The sequence below is a fragment of the Panthera tigris genome, chromosome D1, assembly GCF_018350195.1.
Source record: "Panthera tigris isolate Pti1 chromosome D1, P.tigris_Pti1_mat1.1, whole genome shotgun sequence".
In the NCBI taxonomy this organism is placed as follows: Eukaryota; Metazoa; Chordata; class Mammalia; order Carnivora; family Felidae; genus Panthera; species Panthera tigris.
In genome coordinates this window covers 73212094-73234611 of record NC_056669.1, presented here as the reverse complement: position 1 = coordinate 73234611, position 22518 = coordinate 73212094, and the positions used below count along the sequence as shown (strand labels likewise).

The window sequence follows — 22518 nt, the reverse complement described above, 5'->3', positions numbered from 1 at the left end:
GGAAGAGATTAGTCTTCCCATTATTGGGGACACTGGGGACAGTTATCTACAGTTTCCAACACTTCACATATTGAACCCCAAATGAATACCACACACACACACACACACACACACACACACACACACCAATAGCTGAGCCATCAGCAGGACAGTCTTGATTGCCCCCATTAGGCAGATGAGAAAACTGAGGTTCGTGGTATACGCACTAGGAATCCAATGGGAAATTACCCCCAGGCCCCCCCTTGTGTTTTTGCATCGAGTTAGGGGTCCTGACTCCCAACAGGGTATACATGTGTGCATATATATGTGTGTGCTGCGGGGAGGGAATTAAAAAGATAGCGCCAAGAGGGACAGCTCAGGGAAGGCAGTGGATGCAGTGTAGGTGGGACCACAGTTGACTGCCCCCCGCCCTGCTCTCCCTCCAACGAATATTTGTACCTTTTCCCAGGCCTGTGCAGGGCACTGAGCACAGAGTGAGCAAAAACAGCCATAGCCACTGGCAGGGGTGACTGACATTTATCAAATAACCAAACAAGCAAATATGTACCTATATGAAGTGATGAGGGCTTTGAGGGGAAAGCATAAGGCATTTGATGGGCCTTTAACAATAAGTCTTGGGGTCAGAGTGGCTTCTAGGAGGAAGAGGCAAGTGGGCAGAGGTTGGAAGGATGGATAAGAATCAACTAGGGGAAGACAGGTTGCAAGGAAGAGCATTTTAGGCAGAAAGAACAGGAACAATTTCCAGTCCTCAGGTCCCTGAACCATCAACAGCATCTGAAAGCTGATCCTCCTTTTTGTCACATTCCCAGCTTCCCACAGTCTCTTGATTTTCTTCCTACCTCATTGGCTCCTCCTTCTTGACATCCTCTGCCAACCACTTCTCCCAGCGTCGAACTATTGGGGTGCCCCAGAACCTTGGTCGTCTCCATCTCCATTCACTCCCTTAGCGATTCGCCTAGTTTCCAGGCTTAAATACCATCACTCATTCAACTATCATTGAATACTCCCAAACGTCTACCTGCAGCTCAGCCCGTCTCCTGAACTCAGGACTTCAGCAGCCAACACCTTAGCATCTCAGGTGGAGGTCTGATAGCGTCTCTCCACCCCAAGGCTCCACCTGAGCTCCCGTACCACCCCCACTGCCCACAGCCTCTCTATCACAGGAGACAGCAACTCCATCCTTCCGGACATTCTGGCCCCAAACCTTGACACTTCTCTTTCTGCCACACCTCACATTTAATCTGTAAGGAAATCCCATCGGCTCAGCTGGAAATAAATCCAGAGTTTGACCACTTGCCCACTACTACCGTTACCACCTCTGTCCCCGCCAGGATCAATCATTTCGCCCTAGATTATGGGAAGAGCCTCTTAACTGGTCTCCCAGCATCCAATATTCCTGGTGCTCTGGGACTATTTTCAACACAGCAGCCAGATGATCCTTTTAAAATATAAATCTGATTGTGTCATTTCTCTGCTCAAAACCCTTGCACAGGCTCCCCGTTTCTCTCAGAGGAGAAGCCAAGCTCCTCACGTTCCCTGCAGCCCCTACGTGATCTGGTCCTGCACTGCCCCCTCCAAGCTCCTCTCCTGCCACTGTCCTCTTCGCTTGTTTCAGCCACACCCGCCTCCTCAAACATGTTCTTTAAACATGCCAGACATACGCCTGCCTTAGGGCCCCCGCACGGGCTGTTCCCCCCATCCGACGCCCTTCTCCAGGTATCCCCGCGGCTCGTTCCTTCAGCATCTCCTGAGGCTTACTCTCAACCAGCACCACCCACTGATCTGATTTTCCTTCCTCTACTTCTCCTCATAGCAATACCATCTTTGAACACTAACTTCCCCAGCTTTACTGATGTATCATTTGCATCCAGCCACATTCAGTCATTCCCCGTGTCCAGCTGGATGAGGGCTAGCACTTCACACTATCTAATTTACTTACTTCTCATACTTACTCTTTGTCTCTCTTCCACCTGACAATGTAGGTTCCATGAAGTGGCTGGATCTGGGGATCAGGGCTTGCCTGCCGTCAGCTCTGGCCACACGCCACACACTAAAAGGGGAAGGGGGCCCCTTTCTCGGGGACCAGGAGCACGGCTTCCCCTCTGTGGGAAGACTGTGGATATACATCCTATGTCTGCCTGTCTCGATCCTTCTACCTATGCAATGGGCACAACAAAGTTTGCCCTTTTCAGCCTCCTTGGGAAGTGAAGCCCTCCTCCGGTGCCCGCTTCCTCATCTGCACAGGCAGTGTGCACAGTCACGGATCACTGATTCAGTATCTGCATCTACATTGGCAACGTACACAGATGTTGACTTCACACTTGTGTTTACACCGGCACTGACCACACTCAGGGCAGATCTACGTGTACTCTCATAAAAGAATAATCCCCGTCTATGCATCTTGACTCAACTGACCACAGATGGAGTCACTAATCACCCAGCACTGTCCTCATTGGCCTAATCTCCACAGAGATTGTTATACTGGCAGTGGGCAGAGTGATTGAGAGCAGATCCACGTCTACACTGGCAATGGGTACACCCGCTGACAGCAGACTCACATATACCCTGGCAGCAGGCACAATCATGTTCACCCCTTGACAATGGACAAAATCAGTAAACACCTGAATCCCCACCCGCTATGACCACAAATGACTGAGGACCGTGGGCACAAGGGCACGGAAGTTCCTTTTCAGGGAGGGGACAGGCCTACCCTCCCCACTCCCAGCAGGCTGGCCAGCTGAAGGCACTTATTGTGGAGTTCAACTGCCCGAGTCCTGCCCAGGGGGCATCGCTGGCTCCAGAATGTGGAATTCAAAACCTGCGTGCCGGCACTGGAGTGTGGCAACTGGAATCTGGGGCACATGGCGAGGACACGAGACCCTGTCTATTCCCAGAGCCTTGAGATCACTCAAGGTGAGGAGAGACTCAGGCTGTGTGACTCCCCAGTGTCACCCACCCCCTCCCCACGCCATGCCCCAGCCAGGCCTAGCCGGCCTCGGCTTAAAAAAGCACCAGGAAATGTCACTTTCTTTTTGAGGAGGTGCGATGGGAGGAGATGGCCCAGGCCATTTAGCTGCCAACCTATTCAAAGGCTGGGAATGGTGACAGTAACTTTTTTTTTTAATTTTAGAGAGAGAGTGCGTGCACGATGGCGGGGGGGGGGGGGGGGGGGGAGAGGGGCAGAAAGGGAGAATCTTAAGCAGGCTCCATCCACACCCAGTGCAAAGCATGATGCAGGGCTCGATCTCACGACTGCAAGATCATGACCTGAGCCAAAAATCAAGAGTTGGATGCTCCATCAACTGAGCAGCCCAGGCGCCCCGTGACAGTACCTTTATTGTTTTTTTAATTTTTACATTTATTTATTTTTGAGAGACAGAGAGGAAGAGGGGGAGAGAGAGAGAGAGCGCGCACGCACAAGTGGGGAAGGGGTAGAGAGAGGATGAGACACAGAATCCAAAGCAGGCTCCAGGCTCTGAGCTGTCAGCACAGAGCCCGACGTGGGGCTCAAACTCACGAAACATGAGATCATGACCTGAGCCAAAGTAGGATACTTAACTGACTGAGCCACCCAGGTGCCCCTACAGTACCTTTAAATCCTGAATATTGGGGCACCTGGGTGGCTCAGTCAGTGGAACATCTGACTTTTAATAATGGTTCAGGTCATGATCTCACAGTCACAGGATCAAGCCCCATGTAGGGCTTCTTGCTGGGCATGGAGCCTCCTCGGCATTCTCTCTCTCCCCCTCCCCCAAATAAATAAACATTTCTTTTTGAAAAGAATATTATTTTTTAAAAACTTCTAAAGCTTATTTCCTACCCAGGCTGATTTCCAGCGCCTCCCCTGCAGACAGGGCCCTGCCTAGTGACAGCCCAGGGGCCCCAGCCTGCCCGAGTGCTCAGCTAGGGCCCCGACTGCTGCTGCATGACTACTGTGTCTGTCCAAGCTGAATGAGGCACCACCCGCTGTGCAGCCATTTCCCTGTCTCCAAAATGGGGAAGGGGCGCACCCAGACACCCTGGAGCTCCTCCTCTGTCTCTAGGATCCCTATGTTACCCACAAGAATATCTAGATCCTACTGGAGCCCCAGCCTGGCTAAGAGACACGTGAGGGTGGATGCCTCCTCAAAGAAGAAAGCTCCAAGGACATCTGATCATCCATTGATGCAGCTCTCAGTGGTTTGTTCATTCACTCAATCATCAAATATTTACTGAGTGCCTATCATACACCAGGTACCACTTTTCACAACCACCTCCAGAAGCGATAGCTTTAAATAGAGCTCCAAGCACAGAGCTAGGCACAGAGTAGGTACTCAGTAGTGAGGCTACGGACCATGTACTGACACCCACCCTGAGCCAGACCCATCCTGAGCACTTATACATGCCCCATCTCACTTACCCTGACCCTAACTCTGAGGCCTGCATTGTGGTTACCATCCCGACTGTAGAGAGAGGGAAACTGAGGCACGGAAAGGCTAAGTTGCCCACGATCATAAACCTGGGAGGTGATGAAGTTAGAACCCAGCTTTGTCTGACTATAGAACGCATGCCCTCAACCACTCTCTCAGCCCCTCAACAAACATTCATTGAACGAAAGCCTCGGTGAGTGAACGAAACTCTGTGTCGGTGCAAGTACAAGTCCAAGGCCATCAGTATGCACGAGTGTGGGGAGCGTGTGCACGCAGATGTTTGTGTGTTTGCATGTGGAGCTTTCTTATGAAAAGACTTTCCCTTGCTGTCTTGGTCTTGTATGTGCTGGAGCTATACTTAGCTGCAGCCGTGACTGTAATGAGCAGTTAGCGGCGCACCAGGCACTCTCATTGGGACCTGGTTTCCCAGGGAGATCGCTGGGGCCAGTGTATGTGTGGGGGGTGCAGCCTGGTGCTGGGGGATGCTTTGGGCTTTGGGAGGGAGGCTGGAGCTCACAGCTCTGCCTCTTGTGCAAATGGAGAGCCTTAGCTTCGGCCTGCTCCAGGCTAGCAACATCTAGGCCTCCAGGCCCTGCCAAGCTCAACTCCTGGCCACCCGTGTCTGCGGTCCCTCTACTGGCTCATGCCAGGTAATTAAAATGAGAGCCTTGGAGCTCACGTCTAGAACCTGGGGACTGATGACAAAAAGCAGTGGAAGATGGTGTCTTGGTACCCCCGAGCCAGGTGCCTCAGGAGGGCGCACCCCTCGGCCAGGAGAGCTGCGCTGTCCCCTTGAGTACATCCCGCCAGAGCTATCAGAGCGGCTTGCTCACTGAAGCCGGGGACCTAGGGAGGAAGAGCAGCCTCCCTACCCCAGAACAGACTGAAATCACAGGTATGCTCAGTGCCGCCCGGGGTTCAGAGGCCAACCTCCCACTCACCGTCTGCCCTCCGGTGGCCTCAGGGAGTCCGGAAAACCCCGGACCCCGAGGCTTCCCCATCACATGGCTCTGACTGCAACTTCTTTCCAGCCTGTCTTGGGGCTGCTTCATCAGAACTTCTCACCTTTGGGAGGGTCAGTCTCTGAGGCCAGTCCCTGCCCCCAGCTCCAGGCTCCCTCACTCCACAAACTGTCCACCCTTGCATCTTGGAAGCCCCCTTTCTCCATTCACGGGCTAGGCTGCTCCGCCCTGCCTTCCACCCTGAAGTCTCCAGCTTCCAAGTCCTATCCTGTAGGATGTTTTCATTTAATGAGACGTGAGACTTCCTTTCCCACCTCAAAGCCAAGTGACTAGAAATTTATCCATCCATTTGTTCGCCCATCCACCAAGATACACACCTAGCTGGGTGTTCACTCATATATCTTTCCTTCCATTCATTTATCTGTGTCCATCCACGTACCTGACTTTTTATCCATTCTTTCATCCACTTGTCCATCATCCATCTGTCCATCCAACCACCTCATTCTTGACCACAGAACCCTAGCATAATAGCACAGGAAGGAACTTGGCACTGATCTAGTTCACCTTCTCGATTTCCCAAAGAGGACCTGGGATCCAATCCTTCTTCCACCGCTCACTAAGTGGACATCTCATATAAACAAATTAATCTCTCTGAGCCAGCTATTCCTTCATCAGTAAGATGGGGATGATATCTCATCCTTCTACCTCACAGGGCTGTTGTGAAGTACAACACTTTAGCAAAGATTTGTTGATTCCATATTATGTAGCAGGAACTATCCTCCTTAAGCGGCTCCTCGTCCTCTAAGAGGCTGCAGCTGAGTTGGGAAGACATGTAACCTCAGTAGGACAGCTGGATCAAGGGTGGGAAAAGTTCTCTGGGAGAGCAGGCTGTTCAAGAGGGAACAGAGTAGGCAAAGGCAGGAGGCAGAGGGGAGCTACACAGCCTGCTGGGGGGAATGGCTGATGTGCCTAAAGGCCAAGGATGGGCTGTCTGGGAAGACAGGTTGGGTGGGATTTTCCAAGGGTAGCACAACAGGGTTCAGGAAAGACCACAGACATGGAAAGACTTGGCCAGCCAGTACAAACCACAGTGATTCCTTACTCCGAGGATTTCACTCAGATGCCCAGACTTCCAGACAGAAAAAAAATATCTGCTTGGCGACAGCCAGGCCTCAGTAGACATGGTTCCTGCTCCCTAGAAGGGAAGCCAGCGCCTGGCATTTCCGACCTTTGTGTTGCTAAATATATCATTGGTGACAGTGGTTCATGGCCCTGAGGCTGTGGGGCCACCAGAGGAAGCTTCCACAACTTGCTTCCTTGTCTCTGTGGATCAGCCAGGGCCTCAATATACAGACTTTCCCGGGGCATCTGAACCCAGGACCAGGTTCAGTGGTGCCCCAGGTAGCCAGATCCAACCCCTGGAAAGCATGTCTCATGTGCCAGGCATGGTGCTTCAGGCTTTGCCTTCAGAGACTCATCCCCACTTCACACAGGAGAAAACAGGTTTGGCCAGATGCCACCTGCCTGAGCCCACACTGAGGTCCAGCCAGGTCCAAGGTCTGTGCTTTCCCCTCTACCTATGCCCTCCTCACAACCCCCTGCCCTCGAGACAGTGGCCTCCTCTGGCACATGGCCCTGCTTTGAACCATATTTCCTCCCTCACAAATTATCTTTCTGCCTCTGTCTTAGCGGCTTCTCCCAGCTCCCCTGAGAGGTAGGTGATACCATTATGCACAATTTATAGATGAGGAAACTAAGGCCCCAAAAGACAAGGGCCATGCTCCAGGTGTGTGGGCTGGTCAGGCGCCAAGGCAGGAGCTCCCGTGGGAATATGAGGAGAAGCATCCTGCCCAGGGCTAGCTCTTAGCAGGTGGCAGCCACGTTAGCTACCAAGAGCCCAGCCCTCATCCCAGGGCTCTGGTTGGCTCCAGGCGGCCCAGTGGGTGACCGCGTTCCTCACAGCTGCTAAGAGAGCCCCTGAGGCTGAGCATAAAACATTAATCTCTAAGTGGTAAGATGTTGGCCCTGGCGGGAGGCCATGGTCTAAAATATGTTCACAGCCTTGCCCTGGTGATAAGGCCCAAGGGAGTCACGCCTCCCCACTCTACCACCCTCATGGGCTGAGAAGATCCCTGGGGGGGGTCACCGAAGCCTCCTGGTAACAGGAAGCTCCTGTCTAACCCCTTTCAGACATCGATTCTCAGAATCCCTCAGTGGGTGAGGCCAGTGTCTGCAGAGCATCCTAGAAAGATGCCTCATGTGCCAAATGGTGAGAATGATAATGCATAACTTGAACACATGTGTTGTGCCCTATACTGTGCTAAAGGGCCTTCTATAACTTATCTCATTGGGTTCTCATGGCAGCCCCTTGAAGTGGGGACTGTTCGTATCCCCCCTTTACAGCTGAGGTAGCTGAGGCTTACAGAGGTCACACAGCTAATAATCAGTAGGGCCAGGTTCGGACTCATGTGGGGTGGGGAGGGGACGGCCATGGAGACGTGAACACAGCCGAGCACCAGGCTAGCACGGGCCGAGGCCCATGGGGCAAGACCCTACTACCAGGAGCCCACTGGGGCTGTGGGGAGCTGTGCTCTTCTCTTCATGACCTACCATTGTCCTCTGGCTCTCTGAGTCCAGCCCTGGATACTGGCCTCTCACTGTGTCTTAAGCGAGACACAGGTCTTAAGATATGTGTCACATATCTACCTCCATCACCTGCTCAGGGAGGCCTTCCCTGCCACACTAAAGTTGTCACCCCCCCCCCCAGCACTTCCTGGGCCCTATATATACATCTCCATTATACATCTCCATGGCCCTCGTCACCATCTGACACCCTATATGGTTATGTATGCATTTATTTCTTTGTATTCTCCCTGCGCTAGAATGTAAGCTTCTTGAGGGCAGGAATTTTTGACTGTTTTGTTCTTTGCTCTATTCCCAGGTTCTTGCCTGCCACCTAGTAAGTAGGTACTCAATAAATATTGGTTGAATGGAGGAATGAATGAATGAATGCTAACAGCCCCATCCCCACCCCACCCACACGCCCGGCAGGGAACTACACAGCCTGTGTTCACGTATAGAGTAGGGGTGTAGGGAAAGAAGTCCCTTCCTGCTCTATGGATGGAGAAGGAAAGAGGTGAGGTAGGGGCACGTCATGGGCAGGGGGCCAGGGGCTTGTGGGCAGGAGCCAGGGCCAGGGTGAAGCAGCAGGACTGCCAGGCTAGCAGGGCAAGTTCTGGATCGGGCCAGTGTGGAAGGGGCATCCAAGGCCGTGCACAGGCTTGAGAAAGCTTCCTTTGGCTGCTGTGGCCCAGGCCGAAGCAACAGAGCCCGGGCCCAGCGAGGCTCCCGAGGCCCCCCGGGCTCAGCTGTCTGGGGCTGCCCCAGCTAATATTAGCTCGTCCCCACCCAGCCTGGCGTCGGCCTGGCGGGGCAGCCCAGCCCCAGAGTGGGCACCGCCCACTGACACCAACAGGCGCCCAGCCCCAGCAGCTTCTAGGGTCTGCCTGGCCCTTGCTGCCCCTGCTCACTGTGCCGGAGGATCCCCTTGTAAAGGGACGCATTTCAAGGACCGAAGCTGTGATCCATGGCCCCTGCCCACCAGTCCCTCCACACCGGTACTCTTGTCAGCATCTCAGGCCACCATGCTCGGCTTCCGACCACAGATGTCAGTGGCCCTCCCTGCCCCTCCACCCTGCAGGCGGAACTTCCAGTTTTCATCTCCTTCATTCCCCTCTACACTTGGAGAGGGAGGCAGAGCAGGGACCAGTGGCCCATGACAACTGATGGGGAGACTGAGGATCAGAGGGGGCCACGATCCGCCCGTGACACACAGCGGGTTCGTGGCAGAGACCAAGACAGAATCCAGGCCTGCCGGGATGACACCCTGAAATCTGGCCCCTGGGAGATAGACTCTGGAAGGAAGGGCCCCCAGGGCCAAGGTAGGTGAGGTGCCCCCTAGAGAGTTATTTGAAAGGAGAGTCAGTTGCTGAAATAAGGAAGTATAGACGATGAACAGCTGATGGTTTGGATCTTCTAGAGCCAAGCGCCGGTAAAAAGACAATAATGGAACGTACGATAATTAAGCACTTATTATGTTTCGGGTTCTGGGCTAAGTGCTTAACATATTCAAGCCTCTCAACTTCCCTATGAGTCAGGTGCTATTAATATCTCTTGAGATACAGACAGGTTAGGGAACTTGTCCAAGGTCACACAACTGGGAAGTATAGGGCTGGGACTTGAATGCAGGCCTCCTGGCTCAAGAGGCCACACTCAGGAAAGTACTGGACTCAGGTCACATCGCTGAGTGGGGCCTCGAGCCCCACCCACTTTCAGCTGAACACATGACTGAGGGTCAAAGCAGGGGAACTTGGGACAAAAAGCACCCTAGGCTTTCAAGGGAAAGAGTCTGTGTTGAAAGCCAGTAACTAATAGAGGAAAGGGGGTGATGGAAGGGACAGGGAAGGGAAGGAGGTGGCCCAGGAAGAAGATGGGGAGGGAGAGGGAGAGAAAAAGCCTGGCTGGCCTATAGGAGGAGTCACAAGAGAAGGGAGACTTCACTTCCAGGCATCTGGCTGGACCACATGGACCTGCAAACTCGATCCCCTGCAACATCTCCGTCCTCGTGTGACAGCTCGTGTGTCCTGATTTGGGAAAATAGTTCCTTAGCCTCTCAGCTCTGGTTGTGGGAAGCGGGCCGGGGGCTCCCTGGGCTGAGTGAAGGAGGAGTTTGCAGAGGTGGGGGAGCTGGGATGGGAAGAGGCTCATCTGGCCCTGGGTGGTGACAGTGGCAGGTGGGACCTGCCCTGACTGGCGTTTGTCCCCCCCACCCCCAGCCCTGACCAGGACACGCCAGCACCCTTAGCGCTGCCTCATCCTCTTCCTCTGCCTCTCCACCACCGCTCTCGGGGATGGAGGGATGTGCTTCCAGGTGAGGCAAGGAAGAAAGGGGTCAGCCACAGGTGTGATGGCAGTGTCTGACCTAGGTCTGGCCTCCTTATCCATCCTCTCAATAAATATTTATTTAGTCCCCACTCTGTGCCAGGCCCTGTTCTAGCTTCCTCTAAGGAGGGAAATAGACAATATTCAAGGTAAATAAATAAAATACAGTTAGACGGTGTTAATGCCAAGAAGGAAAACAGGAGAGCACAAAACAGGGGCAGGGAAAGCCAGGGTGTGATCTGATCCGATGACGAGGACGTCTGAGTCCAGACCTGAAGCAGGTGAGGGAGTGTGTTGGCGGGGAAAGCGCTCCAGGTGGAAGGAACAGCAAGAGTAAGGGTCCTGAGGCAGAAGAACAACCACTGTGCTGGTGGAAAACCGAGGAGGCCAGAATGAGGAGTAGGAGAGGCAGGAGAGCAGAAGGGAGATCGTCGGCTCAAGGGGCTCATGTGCAGCCCAGGAACCTCAGAAGGACTTGGGCTTCTTCCTGAGTGAGACCGGAAGCCAGAGTTAGCAGAGCACAGAGGTGGCTTCCTCTGATGAGCATCTTACCTTGGATGGCCCTGGCTGCAGGTGGAGAAGGAACTGGAGCGGGGGACAGTTCATAGTAATCCAGGGGAGAGAAGACGGTGGCTTCAGCTAGGGACTTAGTGATGGAGGTGATGTGACACAGCTGGGTTCTGGGAGGCTTTCAACATGGAGGCAAAGGATTTGCTGATGTGTGAGAGAGAGAGGAAGGAATCAAGCATGGTGCCAAGGGTTTCGTCTGAGCAATTTACAGATGCAGCTGCCATTTACCGAGCTGGGGCCTCATCTCAGGTCCATTACCTCGATGCTAACGTCTTAGGCACAAGGGAAGATCAGAATCACCCCCCTTGAAGCTCTGCCGACCTGCACACACCCATTCGGGCCTCTCTGTGTCCTGATACTTCCCCTCAGCTGGGAGCAGCTGCCCGCCTCAGCACTTCTCAGAATCGAATGTGCATATGATTCATCTGGGATCTTGTTAAAATGAAGGTTCTGAATCAGTAGGCCTCCGGTGGGGCCTGAAACTCTTCATTTCTAACGAGTGCCCAGGTGATGTTGGAGGACCACACCAAGTAGCGAGGGCCCCTATGTCCCAGCCCCCAGTGCAGATTCTCCCTCGCTGAGCATTAGTGTCGCCTGAGAGTGGACTAAACACCCTGAACACCCCCTGATCTAGGAATCAAATTCTCAAGGGACAGAGCCCAGGAGCCTGACCTTTTGGAAGCAGCCCAGGTAATCTGAGAGTCGGCCGTGGGTGGGAATCCTCCAGCAACCACCCTTGCAGCTCCTGGAGCAGCCACTATAAATACCCCCCTACCCTAGCCTGGCCCCACCCAGCACAGAAGGAGCTCACTGCAACCATCTCCACAGCGCCCCCTTCACCATCGGTGTTAGTCACCTTGCCCTGCTCTAGCCCCTACAGGCTGGCATAACATTTCCTCCTTGAGTTCACCTCTCTGCAACTCCCAGAGGGCAGACAGCCTAGGGAAGGGCCTGGAGAAGAGGGCAAACAGGTGCCACCTGCTGGGCCCGAGCAAGCACACCCTAAATGGATGGTACCCACAGTGGGTGAGTGGGCTGGGTGAGCCAGTGATGGTTCACAGTGGTCACAGTGACGACCCCAGGCAGGGCGTGATTACAAGACCTTGAATGAATGAATGAATGAATGAATGAAAACAGGTTGAGAGAGCCTGAATGAATGTAGGAGGAAGCTCTTCAGAGCCCTTCCCCTGGGCTCCTGCCTGCTTGGTGTCAGGGCCCTTGCCAGGAGGGCTCAAATGTGTCCTAGAGAGGAGCTGGGCTGAAGACGTGGAAGGAGAGATAGGGAAGGACGAATGTGGCTCCCACGGTGCCTCTGGGAAGCCAAAGCCCGGAATTCTTAGACTCCTGGAATGTCAGAAGTGGGAAAGGACTTGATGGTCATGTGGAATGACCTCGTATTTTACAGAGGCAACACCTGCAGACTGAGGGGGCGGTGGGACTTTCCCAAGGGAGCCCGGTTGGTGTGATGACCCGGTTACAGATCTCGCTCTGGCTCAGTTGTTGATGCCCGCAACTCAGGTCTTGTCTGTGGCCACATCTCTCCATGCACCTGGGCCGGTCCTTTATCCTAACGGCCTGCCTGTCCCCAGCCACAGGCCTCCAGAAGTGACTCACTAACCTCCAGCTCAAATCATGCAAGCCTGCTGACTCCGTGCTCAACCCAGATCCCTCACTCCCAAAGGTGGTCAGCGAGGACAGGAGAAGCCAGAGTATGCATGAGCAGCCTTGCAGGATGGGTTTTCACATGTAACAAATCTAGAAAGGCCACTGAGAGAGAGGAATAGATGAACAAAAACACAGAGGTTGGAATGAGGGCTGAAGGCAAGGAGACCAGGGAGGAGCCTGGCAGAAAGGAACAGCTCATGGCCGGGTTCCAGAGCAGAAGGCCTCGAACGCCGAGCTGAGGAGGAGCCAGCATTACCCCCACCCCCACGTCCCCCGTGTATCACCTCATGCAAGACAGCTTCTAATCCTCCCTGAGCTCTCTGCCATTTCCCTGTAGACACATGGAGCCCTGGGCCCTGCCTGGATAGTGGGGGCGATGAGGCACCTTCTGAAACCCTCTCCCTGGGGGCTGCCGGAGCACCCCTACCCCACCAGGCTAGACCCTCACCTGCCATTGTTCAGGGGCCAGAACTTGCAGAGCAGGATTCCCGGACAGGTTGTTGGGAAACAGTGTTTGCTGGGGCAGGGAGGGAACCAGATGGGAACCCAAACTGGGCCACAGACCCCACTATCCTGGCCCAGCAATGGGAGGCTGAAGTGTGGTTATGGACAGAAATCCAGCGTCAGGCAGCCCCAGGTCTGAAGGCTCACTTGTGAGCCAAGTGACCTTGGGTGAGTTAGTTAACCTCTTTGAGCCTCAGCAGCCTCATCTGCAACACTGGCACGATAATAATAATACAGTTCCTTGGGAGTTTTGTGAGAATTAAATGAGAATATGTAAATTAAGTCCTTAAGACGGATACATAGTAAATGATTTCGTAAATAGCAGCCGTTAGTATTATGATTCAAGAAAGGAAAGGGGTTCTAGAAAATCCTGCTTGGAGGATGATAAGAACAGAATTTGGGCCAACTCTGGGTTGAACGACCTGCAGAAATTTCAACCAGCTGTGCTGGGCCCTCTTAGGGGAGTGGAGAAGGGAGGTGGGAAGGCAGGTAACTGCTTAATCTCCCTCCTTCAGGGGAGGAAATAATGGGAGTAAGTAAGAGAACAGCAGGCCCAGGTGGGATTCGGTATTCTGTTAAATCTGTGAGCCAAAAGAAATGCAAAAGGCCAGGTCCAGGGCTGAGAGGCTAGGGGTGGGAGTTTGAGTTTCACCTGTGTGGTCTTGGGCAAGTGTCTTCCCTTCTCTGACCCTGTTTCTCCACTGGATGAGGATAGTGGCTAGAGGTGGCCCAGGAACATCCATCTTCTCCGACAGTCCCATGCATGTGGAAGGTGGTCCCTCCGACCCAAGTGGTCCCCATGAATAAGGCCTGGGCAACCATAGTCCCAGGAGCCCCCAAGGCCCCCCTCTTCCTCTGAGCCTGCACCCAGGGAAGGGAAGCTCAAACCAGTGGGGTGGCCAGGCTGGCCTAGGGGCTGACAGGAGGCCCTGACCTTTCGGTCCAGAGTGAGCACACTGGTCATGGGACCGCTCAGAATAGCCATAGCGCTATAGTCAGCTGTCTTGGGAGGCCCCGAGATCCCTGGCCCAGGCAGCGGCACCTGAAATGAGCCCCCTCCAGAATCCTTCCCCCAGCTCTAGGACAACCTGTCTGCCTCTCTGGGAAGCTCAAGCCAATCTTCCCAAAGCTTCTGGCAGATGCCAGGCCTCCCGCTCAGAGTTAAGGAGCACAGATACCTGCGTCCAAGGCACCAGCTTCCAAACACTCCCTGAGGCATTGGAAAGTGGATGACCGGCTCTCCGGCCACTAAGCCAGGAGTTAGAGATCTGGGTGTCTGAACCTGCCCAAGTAACCTGCTCACATTTGGCCTTGGGAAAGCACTCCTCTCTGGGCCTCAACTTCCTCCTCTGTCATAACAGTCACTCCTATTATGGAGTATGTAAGAAGCTTAGAGTCTGGAGGTAGAAACAAACCTGACTCAAGAAAGGCTGCTAACGAACATTTTATTACATACCAGATAGCTTCTCTGAAGGGAAGGACTCTGAACACTGACCCCCACTGTGGGTTCTGGGAAGGCATCATGTAGAACAACGTTTTGAGTGGGATGTGAAGGATGAAGAGGTGCAAAACAGGAGGAAAGAGTGTTCCAGGTGGAACAGCATGTGCAAACGCCCTGAAGCAGGGGCACCTGGCACAGGCAAGGAACTGAAATGAGGCCAGGGTAGCTGCAGCTCAATGAGCAATGGGACGAGCCAGGCCAGAGGAGACTGAAGAGGGACGCGGGGCTTGAGGGACCACAGTATGGTCCAGGGAAGCACCGAAGGGTTTTAAATAGGCAAGGGAATGAGCTGACAGATTTGTGAGTTGAAGAGACCTCTGTGGTTGCCAAGTAGACAATGAACTGGAGGGTCCGGGGGCTGGAGGCAGGAGAGCAGTCGGCAGCTGCTGGAGGAGTGAGGGGAACGATGGCGGCTTGAACCAGGATGGTGGACGTGGGGATGGAGGGCCAGGGACAGAATCTAGAGGGCCGTGAAGTAGAATGATAATACGACCAACAGGAGTGATGGTAGCAGCCAACATTTATCGAGCACTTACTGCATCCGGACCCTGTGACTCGGGGCTCTCCACACATTACTTTGGTTAATCTTTCCATTAACTCTCTGGGCTAAGTTCTATCATTATGTCCATTTCAGTTTAGTTTACTTTAAATGTTTATTTATTTCGTTTGAGAAGGAGGATCCCAAACAGTCTCCACTCCGTCTGCACAGAACCTGACGTGGGGCTCAATCTCATGAACCATGAGATCATGACCTGAGCCAAAATCAAGAGTCAGGTGCTTAATCGACTGAGCCACCCAGACGCCCCTATGTCCACTGCAGAGGTGAAGGGGCTGAGAGACTGTGATGAGGAGACACTGGTTTCTGGTTTTCATTACTGAGAAGGGAGCTGGGCGGGGGGGTGCAGGTACCATTCAGACATAAGGACATCTGTGAAAACATCGCAGGAAGGAGAAAAACACTAAGTTGGGGACACATTGTGGTGGGGAACACATGGGGTGATGGAGAGGGGAACACACCAGCCCCTTCCCCACTGCCCATGGGTCTCCTTCACAGGTTACCATGACCAGAGGTGGGGCCCTGGCCTAGGGGGCAGGCTCTGAGGTGGGAGGCTGTGTAGGAAGTCCCTGAGAGCAGCTCTCTCCTGAATCTCACCAAGACTCCAAGGCCCTGTGTCAGCTAAGACACCATGGAGGAACAGAAGTCTCTTGCTGGACTCTTCATTCCTGCCACCAAGTGCATTTCCTTCCCAGGGAGCTGAGGAGAAGCTGGGGCTGCATCAGGTCCCAAAGGGGAGGGGACAAGGCAGAGAGACAGAGAGTGGAGGGGTGGGGCTTCCCCAGCTTGGGAACCACTGGAACTTCCTTGTCATTTGGAAGGTCAAGTGACTGTCATTTGCAAGGGGGACAGATGTCATCTCTTTCTCTCTCTCTCTCTCTCTCACACACACACACACACACAAACACACACCACATACTAAAGATACTTTCTGACCTGCAGAACAAGGACCAGCATTAGCCCTGACCTGAAACACAACAATGTTCCTGATGAAAACATGCAAATCATAGATAAAAGCCAAGGGCCTCAGACCTGCACTGGCCCCCAACACAGAGAGAAGGGCAGGTTTCAAGGCAGGGCTGCTCCAGACTTCACCAACAGCCCTGCCTGCTCCCACACCTTCATGGCTTTGCTTGCCAGGACTGCCATCCCCTGCCATCTGCCTGGCTTATTCCTACCTGCCCCCCAAAGCTTACCTTAGCGTTACCTCCTCTGGGATTGTTCCTTCTCTCACAAGCCCAGGAAGCCCCTTCATGGTCCTTACTGCATAGTGCCACCATCATCCTTTGCTTGTGTGCATCTGGGGTAGCACCCCTCACCCCAGAACACGAGCTGGGGTCATCCTGTCCCAGCTCACTTTCCCACCCCTCACCCCCTCAGCTGGGTGCCCAGAAAAGCACAGGAGAGAGGGTCTGGGGAACAGGCAGCTCTAGCTCGCTGTCACCCCTGAAGAGCTCAGATGGGACTTCCCACCCCAGCCAAGTAGCCCTTTCTTCCAGGGTCAACAAGAAGGCCTGGGGGAGGGTAACCTCACTGTCTGGTCCGTTCACCAACAACCGGCCTGGCCTAGAGCAGTATTTCTATCGAGGACCAGAAATGAGGAGCAAAACCGCTCACTAAAGCAGCTCAGGAGGACCAGGAGACCAAGGGAGCAAGCAGGAAGCTGGTCTGGAATTTCGTCTTCCTCAAGAAACACCCACACCTGGGCAACACAGGGTCTCTCTCACACACAGCCACAATGACAGAGCTTCACACATCCACAGTCTGTGCCACACACACGGTCCCCCACCCCACATACAGACTCACACACAGATGGTCTCATGCACACAGCCTCACACACACACACACACACACACACACACACACACACACGCAGCCACACATGCACAGCTTCACATGGACAATGTCACACTCGCCACAGACAGCAAGGTACTCACACAGTGGCACACCCCAAGTTTCTCAGACACACACAGCATTTCTCTTACACGTACAGTCTCCCTCTCTTTCTTATATACGCACTCTCTCCCACGCTGCCTCGTTCTCACACACAAAGTCCATCTGAAAACACACAGAATCTGTCTCTCTCACGTTCACACAGAATTTCTGATACAGACCCTCACGGAATCTCTTGCACATAGTCTCACCACACGCATATACACATGCGCGCACACACGCATATACACATGCGCGCGCACACGCGCACACTCCTCCCAGAGTCTCACTCACACGTATTTTTATTCTCATATGGGCTTTCTCACACATATGAAGAATCTCTCACACCCACACGGAATCTCTCTTACACAGATTCCCTTTCACACACATACAGCTTTTCTTTCACACACACGTACAATGCCACACACACGTACAATGTCACACACATCCAGGATTCTAGTCTAGAAACTAGAATGAAAATGTAAACCCTGACCCACCAGTCTGAGGAGGGGGGAGGGGTAAACAAAGGTGACAGCAGCAGCCGAGCAAAGATGGAGGGGGAGGAAGGCCAGGCAGCAGGCTGGTCCCTGCGCAGATGAGCCGCAGAGAGGCAGCGCAATGCAGCTAAGGCCAGCTTGGCGTGCAGCAGGAAGCCTGGGTTCTAATCCAGGCTCTGGCCTCAGTTCTCAAGTGCCCTTGGGCAGGTCCTTCCTCTGTGGGCCTCAGTGTCCTCATTTGTCACCCAGAGGAATTGGAGTGATTCTGTGAGGCTACAGGGAAAAGAAGGCGCGGACAGGGGGTGGGGGGTGGGGGCTTCTAACTCTCCTCCATCTCCCCACTACAGTCCAGCTTTTCCCTCAGAGTCTGTTCTTCAATGAACACTTGAGACAATCAGGAATTCTCTGCAAGGTTCAAACACCAACAAGACCCCAGACCACACTAATCAGCCCATTTATCTGCATTGGGTAAAGACCACCCCATGGCCTAGGAATGTCAAGTGGAAGAAGATGGACAGTAAGGGGGTGGGGGTGGAACATACCCCACATGTCCCCTGTCTATCCAGAAAGTCAGGAACACAGGTCAGAACCCTAAAACTGAGCCCAAGGGGTAGGGTGAGGGTACCCCGCTTCTTACTAGGGAGCCAGGTGGCTGAGAGGACAATGAGAAAATTGGGCCTACTTCCTTCCTGGGCCAAGGGGGATGGTGGTGGTGGTGAGATGCTGTCCAAGGTCAAATGCAGGCTGAATGGGTGGCTGTCCTAACCCAGGCCTTTGCCGAGCATGCCCCCAGCCCTAATATGTGTTTGTTCAACCTCCCAGACCCCCTCCTCCGGCCCCTCTCCACAGCTCAGCCACAGCCTCCAGTTACATAATTCCCTGGTTGTGGTGGCCTCTGTCAGGAGAGGAGAGGGGAGGGTAGATCTCTGAGGGTCCCAGTCCATTCTGGAAATGGCAGGGAACTGGCATCCAGCTCAGGAGATGATGGGGTCCCAGAGGACCTGGGTTCTAGTCTTGCTTGGCCTCTGGCTCCCTGAGTGACCTTGTGTAGGGTCTCTAGTGGCAAAACGAAGGGCTTGGTTCTGTTGCTATCCACCCTCCCCCACATCTGTTCTAGAATTTAATGCATAAGACTCTGACCTGCTGCCCCCTCCCTTGCATGCTAAAACACTGAGAGTTTTATCGAAGTCACAAATGTATCAGGCCTGTGCCTAAACAGCCTTTTTCTCCTCATGGACACCTCAGTGCCCCCCAAGTCCTCTTCCCCCACTGATCCTTAGCACTGATCCTGCCTCCTTCCCTGCCTAATCCTCCCCACCTCAGCTCCAGGGGGCAGGAAAGAAGGGATGTGGAGCAACAAAAGAGAGCAGTGGTTTGCCTGGTGGGGGGTTGAGGGGTGGCTCTGCTTTAAATTCACAACTCTGACCCTCCCCCTCATGCCTTCCGCTCCCTTCAGACCACAGAGCCAGTGAAGGCAAGGGGTGTCTCTTCCAGGGTGGGTGGCTGCCACCACTGTCTCCCCTTAGGGCACAGTTGAGCAGCAAAGACCCTTAGATTCACCAGACACCTTCTCCCATTTAACAGATGAAGAAACTAATCCCAAGAAGCCTCTGAGAGGCCAAGGTCAGCAGCAGGGTGCCCTTTGTCTCCTGCAACAAGCTGCTGTTACTAAAGGGGAGTGGCTGATGATGACACACCCACCTCTCACACCCCTTGGGTCATGTTACCCTTTAGGCCCCTACTTTGCCCCTGACAGGTCCCAGAGGAAGCATAGTATAAGCCGAGTGCCCCCTTCCAAAACCCTCCCCTTTAGTCAGGCCCTGTTCCCAGCACTAGGTCTCAGAGTGGCCACATCCTCCTCCCCACAGCCCAGCCACACACCAACTACAAAGCTATTAATTAGCCACAAAGATTCCCTCTCAACCTTCTCTTCACAAGGGCCTGAGGTTGCTCCCTGGGGAGGGTGGTCTGTCTTAAGCAGCAGACCAGGCCTCGAGCCCTCCTCTGTAGGCCCTGCGTGGCTCCAGATGCCGCTTACCTGGGAGGGAGGGAGGGAGGGAGGGAGGACTCCCAGCTTCCCTCCCCACACGAAAATCTAAAGGGCAGTTCACACCTTCACAGTGTACATCTGCAAAGACACAAATATGCACACACAGGCACTCCTGCACATTCAAACATACACACGTTCACTCATTCCCACTACATACTTTACCCACCCAAATATACACCACCACACTTACATAAATATGCACACACAGTCTACTCATACACACAAACACCCATTTGTACTCACTCATACATATTAAATTTGGAAATACAGACACAGACCTTACATACCTACAAAACTAGTCACCCTGGAAGAGCAATCTCTCTCTTATCCCCGCTTTTATGCACGTTCTCATATGTACACACACACACACACACACACACACACACACACACACACTCCTTTCAATTCTGATTCCCTAGGCGCCAGTTCTCCAATCCGCCCCTGCCCGAGGGAGGCAGAGAACCCGGCCTTTACCACCCAGCTCTCCTGATGGGCAGGTTGTCACTTACCCGCGCGTAGCGGGATGAGTAGGGGTCCTCGAAGAGCGCCCAGATGCGCGGCTGCCAGCGGCGCCAGAAGCCGCCGGGCCGGCCATCTGGGGAGTCGCTGAGCGCCAGGCGCTTGGTCATTTCCAGCTCGTCCTCACCGTCGCCTGAGTCTCCGGGGCCGTCGGCGTCCGCGTCGTCGGCGCTGTTGTCAAGGGGTGCGCCGCCAAAGCTATCAAGCGCCTCTTCTGCGTCGCGATGCTGGCGATAAGTCATCCAGCAGCAGGGTTCCACGTCGGTCTCGTCGATGCCCCAGAAGGCCAGCTCCTCCTCATAGAGTGGCCCGCACACGTCGGCTGGGCAGTGCAGCTTGCCAGTGCGGTAGTAGTTCAGGATGTGCGCGAAGACGCCTGGGTGGCGATCGAAAAAGAACTCGTCTGCGCGCGGGTCATAGTCGAAATGGCTGTGGGCGTCGGGCTCCGCCAGCCAGGCGAGCCGCGTGCCGGGCAGCGTGCGCAGCGTCGAGCGGTACGTCTGGTGGCGCGTGCCGCCCACGTTGATCACGATGCGCTCGCTCTCGTCCCCTTGGCCCATCGCGGCGCCCCCTTAGGCATGGCGCGGCCCAGCGACACCCATGGGAGCGGCCGCCAGGGGGAGTTGGCGCCGGGGAGGGGGGCGCGGGGCCTCCTCCCCCCTCCCCCCAGCCGTCGGGGGGGACAGAGGATGGTGGCTCTGGCCACCCTAAGAGCGACCCAAGCCCCTCAGGGGCGCTTTCTGTCGGGTGCTGGTCCAGGGGCGTGTGCGCGGGATCCCAAGGGTCTCTAGGCGCCAGATGTGGGAGGGAGCTGGTCCGGCTGCGGAGGAGGCAGAGGAGGGAAGAAGGGAGGGAGGAAGGGAAGGAGGAAGAGAGGGAGAGGGACGGTGCTCAGCGGCGAGCCCCGGGAGGAGGGAAAAGAGGGTTGGGGGGCCGGGCTCCCGTCCCCATCTCAGCGGGAAAATGGAGAAATTGACACAAAGCTTTTTTGGGGGAAGGTCAGCTGCTCCAAAGGCCCGACAGATAGATCAGCCCCCGGAAGGGGGAGGGGAGGAGAGGGGGCCGGGAAATTCGCGCTCTGCTCTGCGGTGGTCGCCGCAGCGCGCTCTCTGCGCTGGGGAGATGGATGACCGCTGCCTTCCTCCCTGCGTGGCCGGGCTGCAGCTCGGGGCGCAGGGCGGGCTCCGGCCCCCTCCCTCTCTCCTTGCCTGGCTGCCTGCTCCCCCCGGCGGCGGGCGCGCCTGCCTGCCCGCCCGCCCTCCTCGCTCCTTCTCCCCGCCTCTCGGAGGAGATGGCGGGCCCCCTGGGCAGGGGCACCCAGGGCGCTGCTCGGTGCGGCGGCCGCGGAGCGCTTTGCTGGGTACGCTCCGGCTTGAGCTGGAGCTCCGCGGGGCTACGCTCCGACTCCGGCGGCGGTGCTGAAGGGACAGCTCCCGAGCTGTTGCGGGGCCCGCACTGGTTCTCTGGGCTGGGTTCGGTCTGCGAGGCCGGTGGGCACTGGCTCTGGCGCCTCTGCGCCCCGCGCTCCGCGCCCGGCTTCGGGCAGGCGGTTGAAGGTGCCGGTCAAGACGAAGGGGCTGCGGCGGTCGCGCCAGGGAGGCGGGGGTGGCGGGTCCAGGCGCGGCGAGGCGAGGCCGGGGAGGCGAGGCGCGGAGCGGCCGCCGCCGCCGCGACGCTTCTGCCGCCCGGGCTGCTGCTAGGCTCGCTTGCTCGCTTGCTCGCTCGCGCGGTCCGCGTCCAGCCCGCCGCTCTCCGGACACAAGCCCTCGGCGCGCGCAGCCGCACTCGCCCCCGGAGGGAGGCGCCGCGCTGGGTCCTAAAAAGCCCCGATTCCGCGCCCCCCTCCCAGCTCCGAGCGGAGCCAGCCTCCCTCAACCCCGGCGCTGGGGGCGCCCGCCCCGCGTGGCTCCTGCTGCTCTGGGGAGACCCGCCGACGCTCCGCCCTGGGGTAGCGCCACTCGATGGGCGGGGGCTCCAGGAGACGTCTAGGCCTGGCCCCCCGTATCAGACTGAGGTGAGAAGGGCGTCGGCACCCTTTCCTCTCCTTCCAAACTAGGGACTCTCTGATCCCCAAGTGAAACGAGATGCCCTCGACCGCTATCAGAGACACCTTGACCTGGACGAGTATTGGCAGCTCCAAGAAACCTTTCATACCGACCCTTTCGGTAGCGAAATCTGGAGCCCCCACGATCTTGTCATAGATCCCTCTTGAATGGACTCAAAATAACATCCTCCAAACACAAAACACATACGCTGTCCTCTAAGCCTTCTACTAACAACCCAATAATCCTGGACCACTATGAACGCCTTTTGACCCCTTACTCACCCTGGGTCCTTCTTAATTCCAGGCTGACCCTAGTCTCCGGCGAGAGCCACACGCTCTACCATACTGATCCCAGCTCACTGATCCTC

At 55.2% G+C, this 22518-nt stretch overlaps 1 protein-coding gene across 1 annotated transcript in view; it reads right to left on the bottom strand.

The window, feature by feature from the left end:
- The window catches only part of KCNC1 (potassium voltage-gated channel subfamily C member 1), a 43275-nt gene extending 22609 nt beyond the window's left edge, over nucleotides 1-20666 (bottom strand). The window contains exon 1 of the mRNA XM_007098468.3: nucleotides 20097-20666. Within this exon, the coding sequence (XP_007098530.2) occupies nucleotides 20097-20666 (570 nt within the window). The remainder of the gene's footprint in view (nucleotides 1-20096) is intronic.
- Nucleotides 20667-22518: the final 1852 nt, after the last annotated feature.